Raw genomic sequence first — 26,048 nt, 5'->3', positions numbered from 1 at the left:
TAGAGCGCTATACTGCTCTGTGATCCCGTGGCTCTCCTCTTTTCCAGTCATGATCTGGCCGCCCTCTCTCTTCCTTTGCCCAGGTGAGGCTGCAATGGTGGGCACAGTGGGGCTGCAATGGTGGTCACAGTGAGGCTGCAATGGTGGTCACAGTGAGGCTGCAATGGTGGTCACAGTGAGGCTGCAATGGGGGTCACAGTGAAGCTGCAATGGTGGGCACAGTAAGGCTACAATGGTGGGCACAGTGAGGCTGCAATGATAGGCACAGTGAGGATGCAATAGTGGGCACAGTGAGGCTGAAATGGTGGGCACAGTGAGGCTGCAATGGTGGGCACAGTGAGGCTACAATGATGGGCACAGTGAGGCTGCAATGATAGGCACAATGAGGCTGCAATGGTGGACACAGTGAGGCTGCAATGGTGGGCACAGTGAGGCTGCAATGGTGGGCACAGTGAGGCTGCAATGGGGGTCACAGTGAAGCTGCAATGGTGGGCACAGTGAGGCTACAATGGTGGGCACAGTGAGGCTGCAATGATAGGCACAGTGAGGATGAAATAGTGGGCACAGTAAGGCTGCAATGGTGGGCACAGTGAGGCTGCAATGGTGGGCACGGTGAGGCTACAATGATGGGCACAGTGAAGCTGCAATGGTGGTCACAGTGAGGCTGCAATGATGGGCACAGTGAGGCTGCAATGATGGGCACAGTGAGGCTGCAATGGTGGGCACAGTGAGGCTGCAATGGTGGGCACAGTGAGGCTGCAATGGTGGACACAGTGAGGCTGCAATGGTGGGCACAGTGAAGCTGCAATGATGTGCACAGGTGAGGCTGCAATGATGTGCACAGATGAGGCTGCAATGGTGGGCACAGGTGAGGCTGCATTGGTGGGCACTGACGAGGCTGCATTGAGAGGCACAGGTGAGCCTGCTTTGACGGGCACTGGTGAGGCTGTGTTGAGGGGCACTGATAAAGTTGTTGTTAATATTTATTTTTTAATTATGTATTATGTATTAAACATTTAAGTGTCATTTCATGAGATAATTTATGAGGGCGTGTTTAGGGACGGAATTAGGCACGGGGCAGGGTAGGGGTTGGGTGGGGCAACTGGTTAGCGAGTAACCCTTGAGGCCTGGCTAGTAGCTCAGGACTTGAAGTTTTGAGCCCTGAGGAACCCGTCCAGGTAACCAGCCGGCCTGGCACAGCAGCATAATGCAGAGTCATTGAATATATAGCAAAGGATGTGGCTCTAACTAAAATTACATCAAAAATCCATTCGGTGCAAATAATGATTCAAACTATATGCAAAATCCAACATAGCTAAAAGTTAATCAAAGTGTAAATTAACATTGAAACGTGCAAAAAATAAGTGCATAAAAATATTTTCAGCAAAATAATGCATATATAAACCATGCTTATAAATAAAACCATTATAGCCTAACTATGTCCATGGTATTAAAGTGCAAAAAGAGTGCAAAAAACGGTGCAAATTAGTCTCTTCAAATGTACAGAGAAAAAAAAACTGTGCAAAATATGCAATCAAAGCTGTAAGAGTAAAGTGTCCCAGTGCAAGAAAAAAAAACTTGGGTAATGGGATCCCACTTGTGAAAGGTGGAAGGAAGTGGGATCCCACTACCCAGAGAAACGAAGCCCTCCAGCAGTGTGCTGTCGCTGCTGCCGGGGGCTTTCCCCTTCACCCGGTCTTCCTTCTTCGTTTACGTGCTCCTGCCGTGATGATGTCACACTTGCGCAAGTGCACAGGATACTTTTTTTTGTGCGTGTTTGCAAATTTAAAGTGGGCCGGCCTGGATGAAGTCCAGGGCCAAATTTTTGTCCCAGTCCAGCCCTGACATCGACATCCAGTGAAAGATGCACAATATGTAACTGTGACTGACTAGGAGCATAGATAGAGAGTACATTGAGGTGAATCGCACGGAACCCGACATGCGGGTATTTATTGGGGAACTTGAGTGTACAGAAGGTGCGGCAATAGGACACATCATCAAAAAGTAGCCCATAGGGCAATAATGTATCACAGTCCATGGAATTGGAATATGGCACAGCAAGGGGAGATGATCCCCAGGGCAGTAATATGGCACAGCAAAGAAGACACAGGCCACAGGGGGACAAGAAGGCACAGCACAGCCAAGGAGACACAGTCCACAGGGCAACAAGTAGGCACAGCAAGAGAGAATGATCCTCAAGACAATAATATGGCACAACAAAGTACTGGGCACCTGGTCACGAGTCATGAACTGAGGAGAGCAGAGGTCACAAGCAGAGAGGCGGTCTGGGCAATGGGAGGCAGAAAAAGTGCCTGGAGGCCCAACCTCTGCCTGGGATCCTTATATACACATGGAACATCCAGGGGACTGTCAGCAAAGAACAAACTGGGGATTGTGCCGAGGGCACAATTGCACGATCCAGGTAATCTGATGTTTAACACCAGGTTGGCGGGGCAGTAGACTAGGCCCCTTCCCACACATCCGCATAAGGCGCGCAGCTAGGGGCGAGCTATTTGTTCTCCAATTGGGCACAGCGCAAGAAGAAGAGCGAGTTGTGCCCACCAGACCCTGGCGTCTGGGGGAAGGAAGGCTGTAGCTGGTGTGAGGAGATCAATACTTAGCCTACGAAGGGGGATCTGACCACTTGGTGCCTCCAGGGGGAAACCAGGGTTCTGTGACAGTAATAACGTTTTTGATAAATAGCTAATTCTAGTAATGAGAAAAAGAATATAAAGCAAAAAATGACCTCCTGTCCTTTAAGTGTGTGCTATTTATTGGCGCCAATCAATGATTGTAATTGCTGTTTTCTTGCATTGATTTTACTTGATGAGCAGTGGCAGCTGAATGCACGCTCTTAATAGGTCCAGTTACATTTCAGCCAGCTCTAAAGGATGATTGGGCGACTGAATGCTAGTTTTGTTAATTAGCAAATCATGCCGCAGACAATAAACAAGTCTGTCTAGGGTTGCTGCTGGTAACCTGGATCAAGAGAAAAGGCAGTGCCAATAAATACTGTGATGGATATCCATCTGTGCCTATAAACAATTACATATGAGAAAATGATTTTTTGCACGTCTTTTCAAGTAGAAAGATGCCATTTGTACTGTGTTGAACATTACTTTAAAGGATAGCTTAACCCTTGTTTTATAAATCACTATTTCAATGAGCCTAGCACACTTATTAAAGATATATTAAATCCAAAAGCAAATATTTTTTTTTATACTGCAACTTACCAGTCATAAAATGTGATAGCTGCATTTGTTTTCTCTTTAAGGCTTTCTTTCTAGACATGTGCGGTTCGTTTCATTCCGAATTGAAATTCAGACAGATTTTTAGGAATTGCAATAGAAAAGAATTTAAATGAATTTGAAATAATGAATCAAACATACTGACGAAATTCGAATTTGAATAGTTTTAAAATCAAATTCGAATAGTTTTTGAATGGAATAGTTTTCAAATAGAATTTGAATTTCTCAAGAGAATAACATAGAATAGAAAATAAAGGAATAGAATAGAAAAGAATAGAATAGAACAGAAACGAATAGAATAGAAAATAAATGAACATGATATAATAAAGTAAAACAGAACATAATAGAAAATAAAAGAATAGAAAAAATTTGAATAGAAAAAAATGGATAGAATAGAAAATAAAAGAATAGAGTAAAACAGAACAAAAATAGAATAGAAAATAAAAGAACAGAAGAAAATAGAATAGAAAATAAAGGAATAGAATAGAATAAAAGATAGAAAGAATATAACCATCTTCTGAAATTCAAATTTCCAATAGAATACATTTGAATTCAAATAGAATTCAAAAGAATAGAATAAAAAATAAAAGAATATAACCATTTTCCAAAATTCAAATAAACTAAAATTGAATTTGAATAGAATAGAAAAGAATAGATTCGAATAGAATAGAAAATAAAAGAATAGAATTGACTTTTATCCCAAAAGGAACAAATCCGTCACTATAACTGCTTATAAAGTCTTAGCCGGAATTTGGCTGCAGTTTGTTAGTGTATTCAAATCTAACACTCCCTTCCCCCCAGATTCTTCTGTTGTGCCCCTGTGCTCATTCATCCAGAGAGGAGGCACTCTAATACAGGAGCTGTGTAACTGCCCAGATCACCAGGTGGAATGAAACCCTACAAAAAAAAAATAAAAATAAATAAATAAATGCAGCCACCACATTTAATGATTGGTAAGCTGCAATATATTACGTTTTTGGTTTTATACCATTTTAAATTAGTAATGCCTTACTTTTTTAAAAATCAACCAGCCCATACAATGATCTTTTTTTTCGCTCAACCAGATGAAAAATGATCCGATTCCCACATCCACACTCGATGCAGATTTGGGAATCCTTCCTGCTGAGGTTTTGCATTCTGACAGCGGCCCGCCATTAGAATTCAATGATCAGTGTTGCAGGCAGGGCCAGCGCCAGCATAAGGCAGCCAAGGCGTCCGCCTGAGGGCGCCAGGAGAGGGGAGGTGCCAAAGCCAGGGGTTCCCCAAAAAGTTTAGGTTATTATATTCCGCGCTTAGGTTCAAAAAGGCTGCTGCCTCCCCTGGGGTGCTTTAATTAAAGCTCCAATATAAAAAGATGTATGTGTGTGGGGGTGAAAGGCGCTGCCTATCACCTAAAGAGAGATCCTCTCCAATAACTCACTCCTCCAAGTGAGTATACAATAGGTACGTTTCTACTATAGAGTGTCATGTCACCTGAAGGGCGACTCCACACAGTGAGTCACTCTTCCCAGGTGAGTATGCAAATGAGTAACTGGTGCCTATTCCCGTCACCTGAAGAGGTGATCATCCACTAGGTCACTTTTACCAGAGAAAAGGGTGTATGTTTAACCTGTGACCTATATTAGGTAATGTGCTAGTATAATTCTATTCTTAGTGCTATTGGAAACTTTGTATCCAACACCTACTTCTAAAATATAGGTGCAAAAAGTGATGCTAATCTCATCAGTTCATCTAATACAAGCAATACTCATTCCTAGAGACACATACTTGTGCAAACTCATATATAATAATAAAGTGATAGTGAATTAATTATAGCGTTAAAGAAAAAATCTAAAGCAAAATCCAGCAGAGAAAAGTATATCAAAAACATCAAAATTAATAAAAATTATATTTGAAAAGATATTAATATAATTATTGAAAAAAAAATTGAAAAAATATATTAAAAAAAATATTGAAAAAATATATTAAATAAATATTGAAAAATATATATAATAAAGTCCAGTCTTAAATGGTGCAAAAAATCGCAGAGTAGAAAGTGACTTGTGCTTTTCCAAAGTGACTCATGCCTGGATTTGTCCACCAATGTGCAAAGAATCAAGTAACTTCGGTGCTCCCCTTCAGTTCCCCACTCACCAGATTCTAGCACCCCTGCAGGGGTAAGACGTATACTAAGTATACTGGCTGTATCCTGAATGGGCACCTCCACCTTTGGCTCGACGGACACTGAGGTGTTCTAATCCCTCAACCCCCTCCTGGGGTGGATCTCTCTCGCTGTGATGCTCGCTTCTTCCGTGGCAGAAAACACAGGGTATCCTGGCCGAGGAATTTGCAGATCTGCCGAAAACTGATGCAGTGAATCTTGATTGCTATTGGATCCAATGTGCTGAAATCTTCAGAAGTCACGCAGCCATCAAGCGGTGATGGGAGGAAGGATGGGTGGGGGCACCAATATGCACCTTCGCCTGTGTAGACAAAAATTCTTGCACCATCCCTGGACGCAGGCTATAGCTATATAGGAAAAACCTGACAGGCTGCTTGTACTCAAGTCCATTGATAGACTGACTTGTGAACAACCAGCCTGCCCATATATAGATTGAAATTTGGCCAGTTCCTGCTGATCTGGCTAAATTTGAATCCATGTATGGCTAGATTTATTCCTTAGATGTGGAGGTTGTATTAGTTTTAATTTTTCTTATTTTCACATGGTGATCCTGTCAGAACTGCATTCCCTGCATTCCCGCTGAAAATAGTTCTACGTTTTGGTGAAGTTAAATTGCGAGTACTTCTAACACCCATCAAGTACATGTAAATTTGTAAAAATAGGAAATGTCTGCACACAGTTGTACACCAATGCAGGTTCACTTCACTAAAGGCAAAAATGATTATTCTAGTAAATCACCCCCCTGACAATCAGCTCCTCGTGGAAATGTAATAAATACTTTTCCTTGTTGCTTGCCTATCAAGTACTGCACTACGCATAAATTGTTGCCTTTTCCTCTTGCCTATGACCGGGGACTGCATTGAAGAGCAAAGAGAGCAAATACGATATGACTTATATGACTTATCTGTCAGCAGCAAAATGATGTTTCCTAAAATAAAGATAAAAAGTACAGTGAACTCATTGTCATGTTCAAGAAACCAGTGGTGAGATAATTTGAGTTTTGTGACATGGTTCATTATCCTGTTGGAAGTAGCCATCAGAAGATGGGTACACTGTAGTCATAAAGGGATGGACATGGTCAGTAACAATACTCAGGTAGGCCATGGCATTTAAATGATACTCAATTGGTACTAAGGGGCCCAAAGTGTGCAAAGAAAATGTCCCCAACACCATTGCACCCCCACCACCAGCCTGAACCATTGATACAAGGCAGTATGGATCCATGTTTTCATGTTTACGCCAAATTCTGACCCTACCATCTGAATGTCACAGCTGAAATCGAGACCCATCAGACCAGGCAACGTTTTTTCAATCATCTATTTTCCAATTTTGGTGAGCCTGTGTGAATTGTAGCCCTAGTTTCCTGTTCTTAGCTAGCAGGTCTGGCACCTGGTGTGGTCTTCTGCTGCTGAAGCCCATCTGCTTCCAGGTTCCATGTGTTTTGCATTCAGAGATTGTATTCTTCATATCTTGGTTGTAATGATTGGTTAAGTGAGTTACTGTTTCCTTTCTATCATCTTGAACCAGTCCGCCCATTCTCCTCTGACCTCTGACATCAACAAGCCATTTTCATCCGCACAACTGCCACTCACTGGATATTTTCTCTTTTCCGGACCATTCTCTGTAAACCCTAGAGATGGTGGTGTGTGAAAATCCCAGTAGATCAGCAGTTTTTGAATTACTCAGACCAGCCCGTCTGGCACCAAAAACCATGCCACATTCAAAGTGATGCTCGGTTTGAACTTCAGCAAGTCATCTTCACCACATCTAAATGTCTAAATACATTGAGTTGCTGCAATGTGATTGGCTGATTAGCAATTGAACAGGTGTACCTTATAAAGTGGCTGGTGAGTGTATATCCTCTGGGTACTTTATGCACCAACATTTTGTGCAAAAGAATATTGTTAAAGAAAAGGGTCTACTGTTAGTATCTTATTTATTCTTACAGCAGTACCCAGTAAGAGATTCTAAGGTTGTGACACCTGAAATGAGAGTTAGCTTACAATTATATTAAAGCCTACCTCTAGCCACAACTGACAGAGGTTTCTGCCCTTCCCGCTATTTCTAAAAATGGATCGGGGCTTTTAGTATTTAAATATGACAGGTCACAGGAATAGAGCTCTGAGTTTAGGAGTAAGAGCTCAGGCAACATTCTACACATAAAAATTAACTACAGATAGAAAAACAATGAATGCTGCTCTATAATCATTAATGCATTAATAAATGTATACAAATAATAATGCAAGCAGTGTAATTACCTGAATTTGACTTCGTTTTTACCTCTTCCAGTCACCATATGGGATTTGTAGGAGGGAAAAGCAATACAAGGAATCAATAAGTTTATGTGCAGAAGCATGCTGATAGGAGGAGAAAGCAGACTGATAGAGAGATGTGTTAAACTATACCTCTTTTCACTGTCCAGTCACAGACTGGGATGGTACCTGGGATTAAAGGAGGTGGGTTGAATGATGCTGGTTCTCTTACTGATTACATCTAGAGGCAGAGAAAAATTGATGTGGGGAAAATGGCTGAATGAAAATAAATATAGTCGCATATGTACTTTTTATTACTTTATTTTTGTCTGGAGGTCTGATTTAAAGAGTTTATTCTGCTTTTTTGCCTTCCTTGGTCCCTCCCTCTCATCTTCATCAACACACTAAAAACATTTTTAATAAAATCTTTCTGATATCAATATATACCGTATTTTTGGCCTAATGACATTATCTCTGGATCTCTGCAATAAAAGCAGATCATGGCTGGTAGAAAGGTTCAGCAGGATTCTGTTTATAGTTTCCTGAAAACATTAGTCTGCCTTAGTACTCCTCTCAAAAGCCTTGATGCAAACAGTGGGCAGGCTCCTGGGAGTAGTTATGCATATATCAAACTGTCTTTTTAATATGTGGATGTCAGTTTGGAGTAGTGGTTTTTGCCAGACAGATGCATTTGCATGTAGATTACCCTAGGTAATGCCCACATGACATGCTCAGCCTCCATGATTAAAGAAAAATTAAAACCAATGATTGAATGAGGTGGGCCAGGGATAATAAGCCTGGGAAGGGAAAGCCTAGATGTTGCTGGACGTTCTCCAGCCAGGAAATGAGCAGGCTCATAGCAAAACACTTGATGCACATTTGGGTGCCATTAATCCTGAATGGTACTCTAAATGCAGTGTGATTTTGCTGCAATTGTCATGCAATGAACACGTGAGAATTGCGGCAAAACGCATGTGCAAAAATGAGCCTGGCTCAGGGCAAAAATTTGGTACCTGAGCTTCTTTGCTGTGACAAACACGCAATGGGCAGCCCATTCAAGTGAAACGCGTGAAAATCGCAAGCAGGAACGCTTATTCCCATTATGCGGTGTGTGAATGGGGTGTTATTGCTTTAGCTTCTAGCTTCTAATGCACACTGTGAGAGGCACAGATGTATGACTGGATCCTAAATAAAACATTTTTTCTAATCTTTAGAATATAAAATCAGAATCTAAATATGAATCTGTATTGGGGCTGTAAGCCTACAGAAGACTGAACAGAGCAAATGCAGATCCCTATGGTAACAAAACCTTTGTGATCACTTTGAAATATTCATTAAATGCATCTTGTTCTCAGTATAGAGAAATAAAATGGGAAAATAGTTGAGATCTCAGACTTCTGCATTAAAGTGGTATGAAGAACAATGACAATGTACAAAATAGAGAAGCCCATGGCAAATAATCAGAAGGCATAATTTATTTATCTAACTCCAATACACTGAGTCGGTTGCTTGGGGTTACTACACATTGTGCAGTACACATTGTACTGCACATTGTCATTGCAACTTGCTCTGCCTCAGTGTAGTAATTATCCTTTTCTTGTTAAATGTTTTCAAGTTGTGCCTAATGCAATTAGTCATAAAACATAACCCTTATAGCACCAAGCTTTCCACAAGCTATAGAAAGAGTATGCTCAAAGCCAACACTTTCCACTTAGGTGGAATGCCCATTTACTCACCATGCACATCTACTGTACATATGTAGGCAATTTTACCTCCTTGAATTCCTAAACATGCCCAGGGAAGAAAAGTTTTTATACATTACTCCCTCAGCGGCTCAGATAGTCCACACCTGATGGGACAGAGGTAGCTGGGCAAGTGATCTGCAGCCGGGTGAGAGATCCTCCTGTCAGTTCTGATGTGCAAGATGCCAGGCCAGAGCCTACCAGCAGGTAGCTTCTCCAAAAAAAACAGCTACTGCTACTATTATTATTATATTATTACTGCTACCAGAATACTCCAGTTTCAGTGGGGCAGTGTTTGTTCTTCATCCTTGGATCCCTTCAAATGCCTACTTGTGTTAACAGAGCTGCCCTGGATATCATTGTGAAGGACATTGTCTATGAGCACTATTTTACAGGATTAGTAATTTTCAGCTTGACTCACTGTTGCTGTATATTTCAATAGAGCCTTTGCTATGCAGCCAAATGTAGCCCTGATTGAGTCACAGAGACATTGCTGTGAAGAGTCCATGTTTTTGCAGCTTTCATTATTCTTCAATGTATGCAAGTTTTTGCCACATGAAAGCTATTTTGCACTATTGCTTCTAACTCTGCACCTGTTTAGTAAAGTGTAAGTTACTGTTACTCTCTGTCTGATCAGTAGACATATGCACACTGAAATATTTCGTTTCGGAATTAAATTTTCGTCCGAAAAATACATTTATTTAGTTACTCCCGAAATTCGTTTTTCTTTATTTCGTTTTAAAAACTTGCAATCGTCCGAAAATCAAAATTAATTTAGGTCGAATGTGACATTGAAGGTTTATGGTGTCTGTCGAATGTTCAAAGAAGATTCAACGGAGCAGCTAAACTGTACGACACCGTATAGTTTAGCTGCTCCGTTGAATCTTCTTAGAACTTTCAACAGACACCTTAAGCCATAATCCTCTTTGGTTATAATCAGCCAATAACATTCATTATCATCATTATTTTTATTTTACTTCCCCCACCCAATTCCAGCAACGATCTTTTCTCCCCTATGTCGAATCTTTTCTCTCTATGTTGAATCTTTTTTCTCTATGTAGAATAATCTTAGACTAATAGAGTTAAGGTTAGGCACATTCGACCACAGGTTTGATGGACACAGATTGTTATTGTCAGCATCATGTCGAATCTCCTATCTATATCGAACTTTTGTAGCAACGAAAACGAAAATAAAGCATTTGTTTATGTCGGATCTTTCATTTTTCGGACTCTGCTCTTTCGTTATCGTTTGTTAAAACGATAACGAAAATACCTGAAGTTCGGACGAAAATGCATTCGGATGAAAACGAATGCACATGTCTACTGATCAGTTGGCCAACTAACCATTCTGTTAAACCACTGGTAAAGTTGCAAAATTCTGGACATTATTGGAATCCATAAATTTTTTATGAAAGTTGCAGAATTACTGTGTCAAAAATAGTGGCAATACAGGTGATGTGTGGTGGCCACCAGGCCATGCCAGGGTAGCAGCTTTACTATAACATGGCTAACAAAGGCTTTGGCCCAGGGAGACAGCACTGCCAGGGAGCTGCATACAGCATCCTTAACATTATGTAGACATTAACATAATCCCATGCATATAAAAGGTACTGAATCAGCGCTATTTCAGGTGTACTAATAAACTGTCTTTCAGTTTTCTGCCCCCAACTTCAGTTGGCCTTGAATAGCTACTAAGGTTAGTACTAAGTGTGGTAGGCAGTAAGCGGCACCAGACAGTTGGCCTACAGTGGCAGGATGTATATATCTGGCCCCTTTGGCAATCCCATATGAAACTACAAGCAATACTGATCTAGAACAAGAATGCATATTAGCATTTCTGTCCTCTAACTTTCTGGTGTCTTGAAGAGCTTGAGAGAAGCTGCTGACAAAGGAAATTGCATGGGGATTTCCATTACTCAGCTATTCAAGGTACTTGTGACTGTGCTGCTATATAGGGTCAAAGGCTCAATATATTATTTGGAGGTTGCTAATGAATTATTGATACACTTTCAACTTTGCTGTTAGTAGAAGTATGCTCTTAACCGCTTACCGACCAGCCGCCGCCATTATACTGTGGTAGGTCGGCACGAGCTGTATGTCGGTCCCTTTAGGCGGGATAGCAGGCGCGCGCATGGTGCCGGAGCGTACGTATGACCGTCGGCCACGAGCAATCGCGGGCACAAAAGCCAGAACAGGGACGTGTGTATAAACACACAAGTTCCTGTTTTGTGAGGAGAGGAGAGACAGATTGTGAGTTCCTACTAGCTAGGAGCAACGATCTGTCATTTCCCCCAGTCACTCCCACCCCCCTACAGTTAGAACACACATTAGGGAACACAGTTAACCCCTTGATCACCCCCTAGTGTTAACCCCTTTCCTACCAGTGACATTTACACAGTGCATTTTTATAGCACTGATTGCTGTATAATTGTCAATGGCCTCAAAAATGTGTCAAAAGTGTCCGATCTGTCTGCCATATTGCCACAGTCCCGATAAAAATCTCTGATCACCGCCATTACTAGTAAAAATAAAATAATACTAAAAATGCCATTAATTTTTCCCCTATTTTGTAGACGCTATAACTTTTGCGCAAACCAATCAATATACGCTTATTGCGATTTTTATTACCAAAAATATGTAGAAGAATACATATCAGCCTAAACTGAGGAAAAAGGGGGCGCATGCACGGCTTGATGGGAAGAGGACGCTTGTAGCGAGAGCTCCGTAAGCGACGGAGACATCTATCACTCCCCTGGGGCTATAACGCTCGGATTTTCGCCTCAAGTTACCTGCACCCCTAGGGGACCTAAAGGTGCATGCTGACACACAAAGCTCGTCGGGGTAAGCCAGCGCAGAAATCCCTAACAAATTACCTTCTTTGGGTCCGGGAGCAGAGCGGGATATCACAAAATGGCGCCCGATTACCACGCGCTCCGGCACAAACACACAGCCAGAATGCATCTCCGGCCGGCAACTCCACGGACAGTGAGTACTCGGTTAATCTAACAAAAGCAGAACTGGATGCTAGCCTTACTGCCATGTATGAGAAGCTTGCAAATAAGTTCCAAGTGGAACTTCACAAATCTACAAACACACTGTCACAGGAGCTAGCGGTGCTGGGGGGAGGACAGATCTGCTCGAGACAAAGCATGATGAACTCCAGCTAGCATACTCTGACCTCCACAGGGATCATGAATCCCTTACTGACACTGTCGTCCAGCTGCAATCTTCCTTAGAAGATCTGGATAACCGAAATAGACGTAATAATTTGAGGATCAGAGGGGTCCCTGAACAGATCACTGATCTACTCCCAGCTTTTAAAAGACTGTTCCTGTCCCTGCTACCAAATGCACCAGAGGCCTCATTTGCCTGTGACAGGATTCACAGAACACTGCGCCCCAAACCCCCAGAGGATAAGCCACCAAGGGACATAGTGCTATGCCTCAAGGACTACCTTATCAAAGAAGAGATCCTGAGGGCTTCTCGTAACACCCCAAGCATTCAGCTGGATGGGAATAGGGTCCAGATTTACCCAGACCTTTCCCCCGCTACATTGGAGAAACGTAGGAACTTAAAAGAAGTCACCACAGTATTGCAGTCTGCAAGCATACACTATCGCTGGGGTTTCCCCTTTAAACTTCAGATTCCACACAATGGTACCACCTATTAGATCACCACGCTACAAGGTGGAAAAGAACTGCTTGTCAAACTGGGTCTGTTGGCGTCTGAACAACTGCCTCCACAGCCCTCCACTCCCCGCACGTCACAAATATGGGCCACCCCATCTCCTCAACGGGACCGTAGAAGACAACGCCAGGAACTTCGAGAGCTACGTCAGGGGTACTATGCAAGACCGACTACGGTAGCTTCTCATGGTAGCTGACTTTCCCATTCATCATTAACATTTAATTTCTTTTTAAGTATTGTGTCGCAAGAAGACCCTTTTTGTCCCGTTGCGCCCGCATGTTTGACCCCCTGCTCTATATTTTCACAGCCTTGGCCAGAAGGTGTTGGATTACTCCTCAGTGACTGGTCTTTTGCATCTTGGATCTGGTCAAGTCTGTATTTACGGAACCTTTTTAGGTACTTTTGGTTTGTTTAGAGCATTGGACTACATAGTCCTTCATGAAGAAATTTTCCTCTCAGTCGGTGGGGAAGTACAGTTTTTTTTTGGTTCTCATTTCCCCCCGATGCCATTCAAACATAATCTACATGTTTGCTCTTTTTGGTTTCACAAAGTTTCTTAACAGTTTTTTATTGCTTTTGTTTCTTTTATTATTTTCTTGGGGTTGCTCTGTCCTAGATATAACCTGTTATACAATTGTGAAGGTGCCTAGGTTCTTGAAAGTACTGCTGAGACCTACAACTCGCCCTGAGCATGGCACACTGGGGGGTCTTCCGCTTAGTAAATGGGCCATACCGCAAGATGCACAAGTTTTAATACCAAGTATTACACTAATCTTTAACCCCTTAGGTGGTTCTCATGGGGATTAAGTTAATTTCGCATAATGTTAAGGGATTTAATTCCCCACAAAAAAGGAGAAAGTCCTTTAGATCTTATAAACGTTTGGGGGCGGATATAGTACTCCTCCAGGAGACACATTTTTCTGCCTCCAACCACCCTAGCTTCTTTGATCGCCAGTATAGACAGCACTTCTTCACCACATTTGAATCTAGGACTAGGGGGGTAGCGATTTTTATAAAAAATTCATTGATATTGGAAGTGCAGGATGTTTACAGAGACCCTGCTAGCAGGTTCCTGATTCTAAAAGGTTCTATTAACGGTAAAGCAATTACTATAGCAAATGTTTATGCTCCAAATGTCTCACAAGCCTCTTTTTTTGCTTCCTTTTTTCAAATTCTGGATAGGTATCTCTCCCCTCACTTGATGATAGGAGGAGATTTCAATATGGTGGCGCATTCAACACTGGACAGAAGCTGAGTTGTGAGTAATGCTAATGCTTTCCCAAAAACTCTTACCCGTTTGCTCAGTTCCCACCAACTTATAGACTCCTGGAGAGCCCATAATGTGGGTTCCCGCGACTACACTTTTTACTCTCATCCTCATGACAGCTATTCCAGGCTGGACTACATTTTTTGTACTCCAGTCTTATTAGCTAACTCAGCAACTGCGCATATACATCCGTGCCCTTGGTCGGATCATCACATGGTTCAATTAGATCTTACACATATTGGTATTTCACCTAGCAATGCATCCTGGCGTCTGAATGACTCCCTTCTAACAGACCCAGATCTGGTCACTAAGATCACGGAACGCTTAGACGAATACTTTCATTTGAACAATGTTCCCAACACTCCCCTCACTATGTTGTGGGCTGCCCATAAGGCAGTCATCCGTGGACATCTTATATCACTAGCATCGGCTAGGAAAAAACGCAAATTAGCTGATATCACTAGGCTTACACAAGAATTGTTTAAGTTGTATCATATACACAACCAGTCTCATTCCCCCGACACTCTTAAATTAATTAACAACAAGAGAATTGAGTTAGACACGATTCTTTCTGAGCAAGCGGAGAAGACGTTGAGATGGTCGAAGGCCAAATTCTTACTGTACAGCAACTCGGCTTCGACTATGTTTGCTAGGAAATTGAATTCCACTATTCAACCTACCCATTCATATAAACTTAAGAATGATAGAGGGGATATGGCCACACATCCCGCAGAGGTAATTAAGATTTTCTCTAAGTTTTACCAAAACCTTCTGTCCTCCCCATCCTCCCTGCCTGGTCCCGCGGCCAAATTGTGGCTAGATAGCCTGGTGCTCCCTTCTCTAACAACTGAACAACTTATAGACATAAATGCCCCCTGTGATACCGAAGTGATACTGAAAATTATTAAATCTCTAAAACCATCCAAAGCTCCCGGCCCAGATGGATTCTCAGCTTCTTATTATAAGAAATTTGCAGGTCAACTGGTCCCACATTTAGTGAAACTTTTCAATCACATCCTGAAAGGACATACCTTTCCAGAAGACATGTTGCAGGCCAACATGTCTCTGATACCCAAACCGAATAAGGATCACTCCCTCTCCCCAAAATTATAGACCTATTTCGGTCATAAACAATGATCTGAAGTTATTTGGCCGCCTTTTGGCAGACAGACTGTCGAGCATAATTCCTGCATTGATCTCCCCAGATCAAACAGGTTTCATCCCTGATAGGCAAATTACAGATAATATACGATTAGCCTCTAACATAAGCCAAGACGCTGATCTGTTCTCTAAGCAGGTCCTTATGTTGAGCCTTGATATACATAAGGCTTTTGACAGTGTGACATGGCCTTACTTGGAGTCGGTCTTGGCTAAATTTGGGTTTCAGGGGGAGTTTGTGCACGGATTTAGGGCTCTATACCACCATCCTCGCACATGCATTAAGATTCCGGACAGTACATCGGAGTTCTTTATGCTGGGTCGGGGGACCAGGCAGTGATTTCCCCTTTACTTTTCGCACTAGCGATTGAGCCGCTGGCCAGGTCTATTTGTGTGAATCCAAATATTAAAGGTTACGTGAAGGGTGATCGGGAATTCAAGTCAAGCATGTATGCAGACGACGTACTCCTCTTCTTAACGGACCCCGTCGTTTCTTTACCAAACCTGATCCCTATCTTAAGCACCTTCCAAGAAATTTCGGACTTGGGGGTGAACTTGTCTAAATGTGCTGCGCTTCCAATTAATATCCCATGACCTACATTACTGGGTATCCGGTCCAGCTTTGGGTTCACAATATGTAGTGACACTTTACCTTACCTGGGGATAAAACTAGCCACTTCTCCCCGAAATCTATACTTTGCAAATTATCCTCAGGTATTTAATCACATCAAACATTTACTACGTATATGGTCAGGGTCCCATATTTCGTTCTTGGGTAAAATCCAAGCTATAAAAATGTCAATACTTCCTAAACGTCTGTTCTACTTTAGATCCCTACCTCTATATGTCTCTAGACAAACTATAGAGCAGATACAGAAAGAAGTAAACTCCTTTGTATGGCAATCTAACAAACCCAGGCTGAGTAAGAACTTACTTTACCGCCCGGCGAGCATGGGAGGTTTGGGGCTACCGCATTTATGGCTGTATTATGTTTCAGCTAGGCTGATACAGATGGCACAATGGCACTCTTCCTCGGTGGAGGTCCCCTGGATTCTGTTCGAGAGATCCTCGGTGGGTCCTTTTTTCCTCCCAGGCCTCCTCTGGTTGGGAAAAGTCAGGCCTAAAGACCTTATGCCTTTTAATGGGGTAGTGGGTCAAGCACTTCATTTGTGGTCATTGTATAAAACCAGGTATGCCTTAGCCCCACACTGTTCTAGCCTAGCCTCTTTCCTGGGTAACCCTAGATTCCCAGCAGCTTTCAACTCTCCTACTAACTTTTCTCAATGGTTACTGAAAGGCTTGACCTCTCTAGAGGCTTTAACACAAGAACCACCCTTTAGCTCATTCTCCTTCCTGCAGGAGAGACATGAACTTTCAAGGACAGAATTTTACAAGTACCTGCAGATAAGGCATTTCTATGCCACATATCTCCAGAAGGAGGTGCCTCCTATTAGAAACACGTTTGAACAAATATGTAGGTTCTCTTCTAGAGATAAGGGCACTATATCAACTTTGTATCAATATTTAAATGAACGTGATCCTCTTTCTAAATCACAAGCAATGGTTAGTTGGGAGGCTGAAGCGGGACTGGAAATAGCCCCAGAGAGCTGGATAGATATGGTCACCAACATGAGAAAATGCACAAAATCTATGGCAGTTAGAGAAACGGTATTGAAACTTCATACAAGATGGCATTATACCCCCTCCAAACTGAATAAATTTAGTCCTTTGGTCCCAGGGAACTGCTTTCGGGATTGCCCAGATAGGGGTACACACCTCCACATCTTTTGGAGCTGCATTGTCATACAGCCATTATGGCAAAAAGTATCAGACAAGGTAGCCCAGATTACTGGAATACGGTATGATTTAACTTTTCAGATGGGCTTACTTTTTGTGGACCTCCCAGAGGCACCCCCCCAGCCCAAAAGTTAGCCCACACACTCTTCAGTGCGGTTCATTGGGCTATTGCCCTACACTGGAGATCACCGACTGTTCCCTGGGACCAGGTACTAGGCCGCATGGCGGTGATCCGTCTTATGGAGAGAATTCACCACGCCCTGATGGACACAATGCCAGTGTTCGACAAGAAATGGGCCCCATGGATATCATATGATATTTAAGAGTTTTTTGACGGCGATTTTACGTACGTTTGGTGCCTTAATGCCAATAAGTTCAGAGCTCCCCAACCCCCTTCCCCCCCCTCTTTTGTTTTATTTATTTATTTTGTTTTCTCTTTTTTTCCCCCTCTCTCCCCAGTTATACTTTGTTTTATACATTTTCTCCGTTGGTACAATTTAAGCATACAATGCATATGAGTTATTGGCGCTTCTATATATTCAGTATATCTGATTCCTGATACGGATTAGAGAAGTAAGATTTGGTTTGCAAAATTCTCATACCGGTTGTATCCACTTACATTTTAGTTGAATTTTACACCAGTAGGTCAAGTAACGGAATACGAAATCTATGTCCTTATAAAGAAATTCTGTATGCCGAATGTATGTTTGTTCTCTTTTTGTTCTCTTTTTTACAAAATAAAAATCGTGGTAAACAAAAATAAACTGAGGAAAAAATTTGCTTTTAAAAAAAAAATTGGAGGTATTTATTATAACAAAAAAGTACAAAATATTGTTTTTTTTCAAAATTGTCGCTCTTTTTTTGTTTATAGCGCAAAAAATAAAAAACGCAGAGATGATCAAATACCACCAAAAGAAAGCTCTGTTTGTGGGGAAAAATGGACGTCAACTTTGTTTAAAAACAGCATCGCACAACCGCGCAATTGTCAGTTAAAGCGATGCAATGCCGTATCACAAAAAATCGCCTGGTCATTGAGCAGCCAAATCTTCCGGGGCTGAAGTGGTTAAAGGGCCACAATAAGTTTGCTGCTTCTTAAAGGCCTGGGATATTTTGCTGTTTTTGTTCGGGTATCCTGTGCCCTAACCCTCTCCACAAGAAATTGAGCTAATAAACCGAGTGACTAGAGCCTGATTGTCACCACTGGCAGTTCAATGTGTTGTTTGGTGCAGCTACAGAGTAAGTCACCATTAAGAAAGCAGGAGAACCTGTGAAATTCCAGCCAGTCTTGAGGAGTGAATCCACACCTATGTGAAGGCCTAAATGTATTGAAGATATTTGATCAGCCTTACATGCAGGCAACTAGCATTTTCAGAAGGTTATTAGAACTGCCAGACTATGTTTTTCTATCAGTAAAGGTTTCTTTCAAAATGTTGTTTTTTTTCTAGCCATTTCCTCTTTAGCAAACTCTTTGGCAAACTGTAACTGACACTCCCCGCTTTTTTTTAGTACAAAAAATTCTAGGAATGTGTTTTGCTGATCCTAAAATACTATGTATTTCACTAGGATTTAATCACTCATAGTTCTGCCCATAACTTTAATTAAATGAATACTATTCTCTGTGGTAGGGAGCAATTAAAAATTCAGCAATTACATCTATGATGAATGTTTATTTGAATGTCACACAATTAGCTTTGACTTCTTGGCTTTCTCTTGTGGTTCCTTTATCATCATTATTTTTTACACCCTCTTGCCGTCTTGATGCATCAAATTCTCATTTAGATAATGTTAACATTTAGCAGCCAGTAGAACATTTAACTCATTGTTACCTGCCCAAAACGGAAATACTACTTTGGTCTTGCCACTACAAAGTAATTGCTATTTTATTTGGAAAAAGTACTAGACTGATTATTTGTGCCTAGAAAAATGAATTTATTAAATATTGTATTTAAGAAACTGCCAATGTGTCTTGGTGGTTCCAAGGGACCCTTTTATCAGGGTTTATAAAATGCTTGAATGTTTATAATATGGGCAGTATAATTATATTAGTCCTGGAGTAGATAACGTAATGCAGCTTAAGTCCGTGGATGCTGCAACGGCACTATATGGGACTACTATAACTGCACTGTCCAAAATCATCCATCATTTCAAAAGATCCTGTTAAAAGGGGCCCTTTGGAACTCTTACAACATGTTGGCTGTTACTTGAATTTAATAAAGGTTGTTCTTAAATTTAATAAAGATTTTTTTTTCTAGACACAATCAGCCTGTTGCTTTCCTCCAGATATCATCAACATCTTTGAGACAAGAGCCTCGTTTATGGCCCCTGTCTTTTGAAGAGCTTCCTAGGTAATAGCTTTGCATCAAACAACACTCCCAATCATGATTCCCACTTGTACTAAGTGATTCAGCTTTCCACAACTTCATCTTTCTACCATAGCCAAAAATATGGCATAATTTGAAGATTATTACTAAACTACATATTGTCAGCAGACATAAAAATCGTGAAAGAGTTTTGCAGGCTGCCTATGGTTTTTACATAAGTTTGAGTGTTTATCGGATATTTCATAATGGTATATGTGCTAATGGGAATAAAGTGGGCCCATTCCATGCTCCTCTTCCATGGAACTATTGGGTTTGGAGTGACACATAACATACTGCACTGTAGATATGAATACACTATAAAGAAAGGCCAAATATTGATTACAATCCATCTGTTGTTTTATAAGGCCACAAAACAGACTTTAATTTGTCTCATAATTTTATTGTGGCATTTATATTTTGTTGTGTGTTAAAACTAATATCTGAAATGGCCTTTCATTCTAACAACACCAGATTTATTTTATTTAAACAGGTGGGAATTTTCTAGCTGCTTCATGACTCAACACTACTGAACCATTTAATAGAGATTTAAAGACAAAATAAAATGTCTATGCAATTACAAAACGAACATTTGTCACCGAAGTACAATTAATGAGATGCAAATTAAAAACATGTTCTTGAGAAAGATTTCTGGGATATTTCCAGCTGGATTTGGACTTCGTCTTTCTCAGAAATTTGTGTTCTTATTATTTTTATCAGGAATTATCACACTTTGTTTCGGGACATTGTTCCTCTTACCAGACACATCAAAGTTTAAAAGGATATTTTTATCAGGTACCCAGAGCCAGAGTGGTGAACGAATACACAGCTATGCTAATAAGAAAATGAACAAAAAAACCGTAGACGATCAAAAGTCTCTGATTCGGAATACAAATCAGGAAAAGTGGAGATCCAAAGATGAGTTTGATGTGAACATGAAACCATTGGGATTTCTAGCTCACAACTACGAAACACTCAAAGAAGACAATTCACTGCACAGAGAGCATATCGTAGCTGCCAAAGCCAAAAATAAAGACAATGAAATATCTCCAGCTCAAAGGAACCAAGCTGAGCTTATATTTGATTATAACGCTTTCAAAAAATCTCTTAAATATCCACCACTCGGAAATCATCACAAACAGAAAGACCCAGAAACACAGGAAAGAAGAAATAAAATAAAAGAGGTAACTTTTTCATCGTTATCATTGTATATGATTCAGAATCATAGTACTTGCTATCCCATCATTTTATTTATTTTTGCTGTATGCCAAGGTTTCTACTATCATTTGTAACTGTGTGACAGGGTCTGTTTTTTATGGTTTATGGTTCATGCTGATTGACTGAATCACACTATAGCAAACCTAATTTTGCAGGGGTATCCATCAGTAAAAACAAATCCTTGCTCAGTGTCAAAGTTTCTGTTGTTGCAAAGAGGTAGTGCTTTAGATCAGTGGTCATCAACCCAGTCCTCAGGGCCCACTAACAGGCCAGGTTTTATGTATTACCTTGGGGAGATGCAGACTAGAATACTGCAATCACTGAGCAGCAAATGATATCACCTGTGATGTATTTTAGTTATCTTGCAAACCTGGCCTGTTAGTGGGCCCTGAGGACAGGGTTGATGACCACTGCTTTAGATCCTATCATATTAGTGCTAGCAGCTGGGAAGGAACTGGGAGATCGGATGAAGAAATGTTATTTTATTAACAATTTGGTGGCATGCGGAAATTTTGTTGCCAGCGGTGCACTATATTGGTAAAAGTATATACATACTGCTCCAAATGATTGCTTTGGGTATTTCTAGTGGAGGGAACTGTCAATGCAACAACATAAAAAGACTTTATAGGCAATTGTGGCCAAAGTTTGGGGAAATCCCCTTTTTATTACTGTATTATTGTGCCTTCTGTCCACAAAGCCCGTTCCATAAAGACATGGGGGTTGATTTACTAAAATCAAAAAGGCTGTTCACTTTGTAAGGGGATTTTTAATTAGTTTAGTAAATAAGATAAAACTCTGCTGACTTCCATCATCAAATCATGTGCAAACAAAAATACATTTTATTTTCCTTGCATGCGATTCAGTATTTTTTGCACCGCATTCACTAAGCTCAGTAAAATTTCAATTGTAAAGTGAAAATTCCCATGCAAAGTGAACAGCCTATTTGCCTTTAGTAAATCAACCCCACGGTTTCATGAATTTTTTCCAGAGGAACTTGGGTAGAGAGCCTGAACCTCAATCCTATTAAGCACCTTTGGAAAAAACTGAAATGGTGATTGTGAGCCAGGTTTTCTTGCCCAATATCAGTACCTGACCTCATAAATGTTCTTTCAGCTGAATGGCACACATTCCCACAGCCACACTTCAAAATGTCTCACTCTATCACTACAATATAGAAAAACACAACATTTCCACTCCCCGAAAACATATCGCTAAACAGAATCCTGCAGACCATTATGATACACAAACCATATATCTTTCAAGGTCAATAGACTGTATTGATAAATGAACTGTAAAAAGTTAATTTATGATATATAGTACATGGATGAGCAATTGCCATATATTTAGTTACAGATTAATCAATTGATAAAGACAGCAGTACCCATTAATTTCCAATGGTTGTTCTACCATAATTCTTACCTCCGTGGATCACTGTAGTGCTTAATACTGTGTAAATACCTGTATTCATATACGTATATACTCGAGTATAAGCTGACCCGACTATAAGCCGAGGCACCTAATTTTACCACAAAAAACTGGGAAAACTTATTGACTCAAGTATAAGCCTAGAGTGAGAAATGTGCAGCTACTGTAAATGGAAAAGAGGGTCAACAATGCCCATTTGCAGCCTCACTGTGCCCATTTGCATGCCTCACTGTACCCATTTGCAGCCATAGGTCCCCCAAACTTCAAACTCGGTAGTTAAGGGTTCCTAGATGCCCCCTAGCCCTAGCTGCAGCCAAAATTTGGGGTCTCTGGACCCAAAGGGTCCCGAAATGACATGGCTGCAGATGGACACAGTTGACCAAATTTTAGGCCCCGTATCTCGGGACCCCAAATGTGGTGTGCAAACCCAGTGGAACTAGCACTACAACATATCCAAAGCTGGGGTTCCTGGCACCAAGTCAGTTCAGAAAATGTGAAGCACATTTCTGCAGCAGAGAATGACATTTTCCGAACCAATTTTGGGGCTCCATATCTCGGGGCCACTTGGTGCTAGGTACCCCAGCTTGTTGTAGTGCTAGTTCCCCTTGGTATGCACACCAAATTTGGGGTTCCTAGCACTAAGTGGTCCCGAGATACGGGGCCCCAAAGTTGGTTCAAAAATGTCTTTGCACCAGAAAAGTGCTTGACTCGAGTATAAGCCGAGGTGGGCACTTTCAGCACAAAAAGATGTGCTGAAAAACTCGGCTTATACTCGAGTATATACGGTACATAATTTAATAATTTTTTTTAATTAAAAATTTTTTTTTGTATTTTTAAATAACCTAGACTTTATTTTAGGTTCCCCATAAGGCATGGGAATGGGAGGTCAGCACTGTGAATAATTCTGGGATCTGTTGCTTAGCACAGTGCTTGTTAGTCTAGTGCTGTGCACATGGTTACAGAAGGGGGGAGTACAGGCATAGTCTTATTCATGTTCGTCTGTTCCCTCCTTGTCTAAGTAGAAGTCTGATGGCAGGTTTTTTTACTAAGCTGTATTGCATAGCACTGCACTGGAAATCATGGATCTGGCTATGGTGTCTGGCAGGTGTACCTGGATCACAAAATTGTCTGAACACATTTTTTCTAGGTGACCCTTCATGCATGTAATGCAAGTATTTCAACTGTGCATTTACTGTTTGCCTAGAGATCCGATTCAAATGCCCAAAAACTTAATTTCAGTCATTAGCACTAATGTCTTTTTATTTGTCAAATTATTTATGAAATATAAGAATTTAAGGGAAACATGGAAAATCCCTTTGGCAGCGTCTGCGCATCAGGCAGTTGTGCAGTGTATTAGGAGGGAGCTCTAGACTGTGCGGTTTTACTGTCACCTACAGGAGAAAAAGACACTGGCAAAAAAAAACAAAAAATGTTGACCAGCACAGGGTGACCTTGCTCACAATCATCATCACTCAAAGTAGTACCGATAGCATGAAAATAAAGGGGGGGGGAGACATCTCCAAAAAAAGGATTTTACAATAAGTACAAAAATCCCGTTTTCTGTCTCATCCATTGAGGGGCACAGGAATTCTGTGGGGGCATCCAAAAGCAGTCCAACAGAGGGGTGGGCAACATAGCAACAAGGCTAACAGAAAAAAGAACAGCAAACTGGGGACTAGCTGCCTAAAGGACCCTATTCCCAAAACTGGCACAGGTGAGACCTGAATATTTGCCTGGTAGAACTTAAAAAAACATGAACAGAGGACCAGGTGGTAGCCTTGCAAGCTAAAAAAATGAGCTCCATGCCGAAAATAGCAAGAGGCCCTTACAGATCCAGTGCACCTTGACAGAAAAGGGTGGAACCAATCTTTCAAACCATAAGTTTGGATGAAGGTCTGCCAGATAAACCTAGAGATGGTGGACCGAAAAACTGGTGAACCCTTACAGGGTTCATCTAGAATACAAAAAGAATCAGTCTTCCTGAAGAAGCAGGGGTCAAAAAATAGATGCTCACAGCCCAAAACACATCTAGATGATGGAGGATATTTTTACTACAATGAACTAAAGCCAGATAGGGGGATGAGGGAACAATGTTCTGGTTGAGGTAAAAGGCAGAACTACCTTCACTAAAAGAAGTCCTAAACCTCAACACTACCTTGTCCCTATGCAAAACCAAAAAGGTTTTCTTGCAGGATAAGACCTCCATCAGACACTCCCCTCACAAAGATGATAGCTACAAGAAAAAACACCTCGTTGGTGAAAGTACAGAGAGTAAAGACTCAAATGGGTTCACACTGTGACTTTTGAAATGCAGAAAGAACTAGATTCACATCCCACAGAGCCAGAGGAGAATAATGAGTGAGAGCTACATGGGAGACTCCTTGTACAAGGGTCTAAATCAAGGAATGAAAGGCCATTCTTAAACAAGAGAGACCTGGTAGAAACATGGCCCTAGAAAGTGCTGAGAGCCAAATGCTAGTCCAGACCCAGCTGCAGGAAGAAGATATGGAGAGACTCCTACGGTGAAAGCCCTGAAACCAAAAGAAGAATCCTTCCTATGTCTGATGTTAGACATTGCGGGAAGTAGCCTAGCTGTTAGTTACATGGTTTGTAAGGTTGAATAAAGACACGGGTCCATCTAGTTCAACTTGTGTGGGTATGGGTGTATGTACGAGTTTATGTCAATAGTAAATCTCATATCCCTGTATGTTGAAAACATTAGGATGCCCATTTAATAGTTTTTTCGACACTCCCTGCTGATATTATGTTTATGGAAGGGAGTTCCACATCCTTATTGCTCTGACTGTAAAGATCCCTCTACGTAGTTTAAGGTTAAACTGCTTCTCTTCCAGTTTCAATAACTGACCACGTGTCTTCTTAAACTCCCTGCCACTGAAAAGTTTTTTTGCCTATGCTATGATGTTAACATCATAGTAAACCCAGATTCAGAGATGTCGACTCAACAAACCAAGGCTTTAACAGCCATGCCATTACAGCCAGCAACTGTGAAGAAGTATGTACTGCTCATCACTACTCATCTCAGAGATTCTCCAGATGTCATTAAATGTCCTTACAGAGTAAGCAAGTATAGAAGATGGGAATGTTTACACAAGCTTCCACACATCCATTTCTGTCCCAGCTGAATTAGAGCTGTGTCATCAAGTTGCAGCTGTGGAGGAGGAGGGGGGTCAAACACAAAAGGATGCATAAGCCAAGTACATTATCCAACAATATTTCTTTATTAGGAAATTGTCATAAAATGTCCGCACAAACGTGTAAAGTAAGAACGGTCATCATGCTACTCATCCATAGCTCTAAAATCCTAGACACAGTACACTCCAGAGTTCGGGGGGACCCTGTGGGGGTCCAAATCAGCTGAGGGTAAAGAAGGTGCTACTTTCGAAAAGCATCAGCCAGTTTGGACCTTGGCAGGGTCCCCCCGAATTCCAGAGCACACTGTGTCTAGGACTGTAGAGCTACGGACGAGTGTAGCTCGATGAGTGTTCTTTAATCACAAGTTTGTGGGTACATTTTATGACAATTTCAATTTCAATTTCAGTACAATTGCACTAGAATGGTGTGCCCTTTTGTGTTAGTGGCTTCAGGACACCCCCAGTCCTGGAGGGTAGCATAGCTTGAAGTGTATCCCCATGATGTGAATTCATCTTCAATACCTGCACCAGCCTATCACAGTAATGCGCAGGAGTAATTTTCTATGATATTCAGCGAGAAAAAT

General features: G+C 41.3%; 1 protein-coding gene across 1 annotated transcript in view; it reads left to right on the top strand.

Annotated features, from left to right (window-relative positions):
* The window catches only part of MAN1C1 (mannosidase alpha class 1C member 1), a 144,695-nt gene that overhangs the window by 14,708 nt on the left and 103,939 nt on the right, over positions 1-26,048 (top strand). The window contains exon 2 of the mRNA XM_073615456.1: positions 20,163-20,853. Within this exon, the coding sequence (XP_073471557.1) occupies positions 20,287-20,853 (567 nt within the window). The 5' untranslated portion in view covers positions 20,163-20,286. The remainder of the gene's footprint in view (positions 1-20,162; positions 20,854-26,048) is intronic.

Source organism: Aquarana catesbeiana, linkage group LG02 (assembly GCF_042186555.1).
Source record: "Aquarana catesbeiana isolate 2022-GZ linkage group LG02, ASM4218655v1, whole genome shotgun sequence".
NCBI classification, from domain to species: Eukaryota; Metazoa; Chordata; class Amphibia; order Anura; family Ranidae; genus Aquarana; species Aquarana catesbeiana.
The sequence above is the reverse complement of the archived record's forward strand: the minus strand, read 5'-3'. Positions and strand labels throughout refer to the sequence as shown.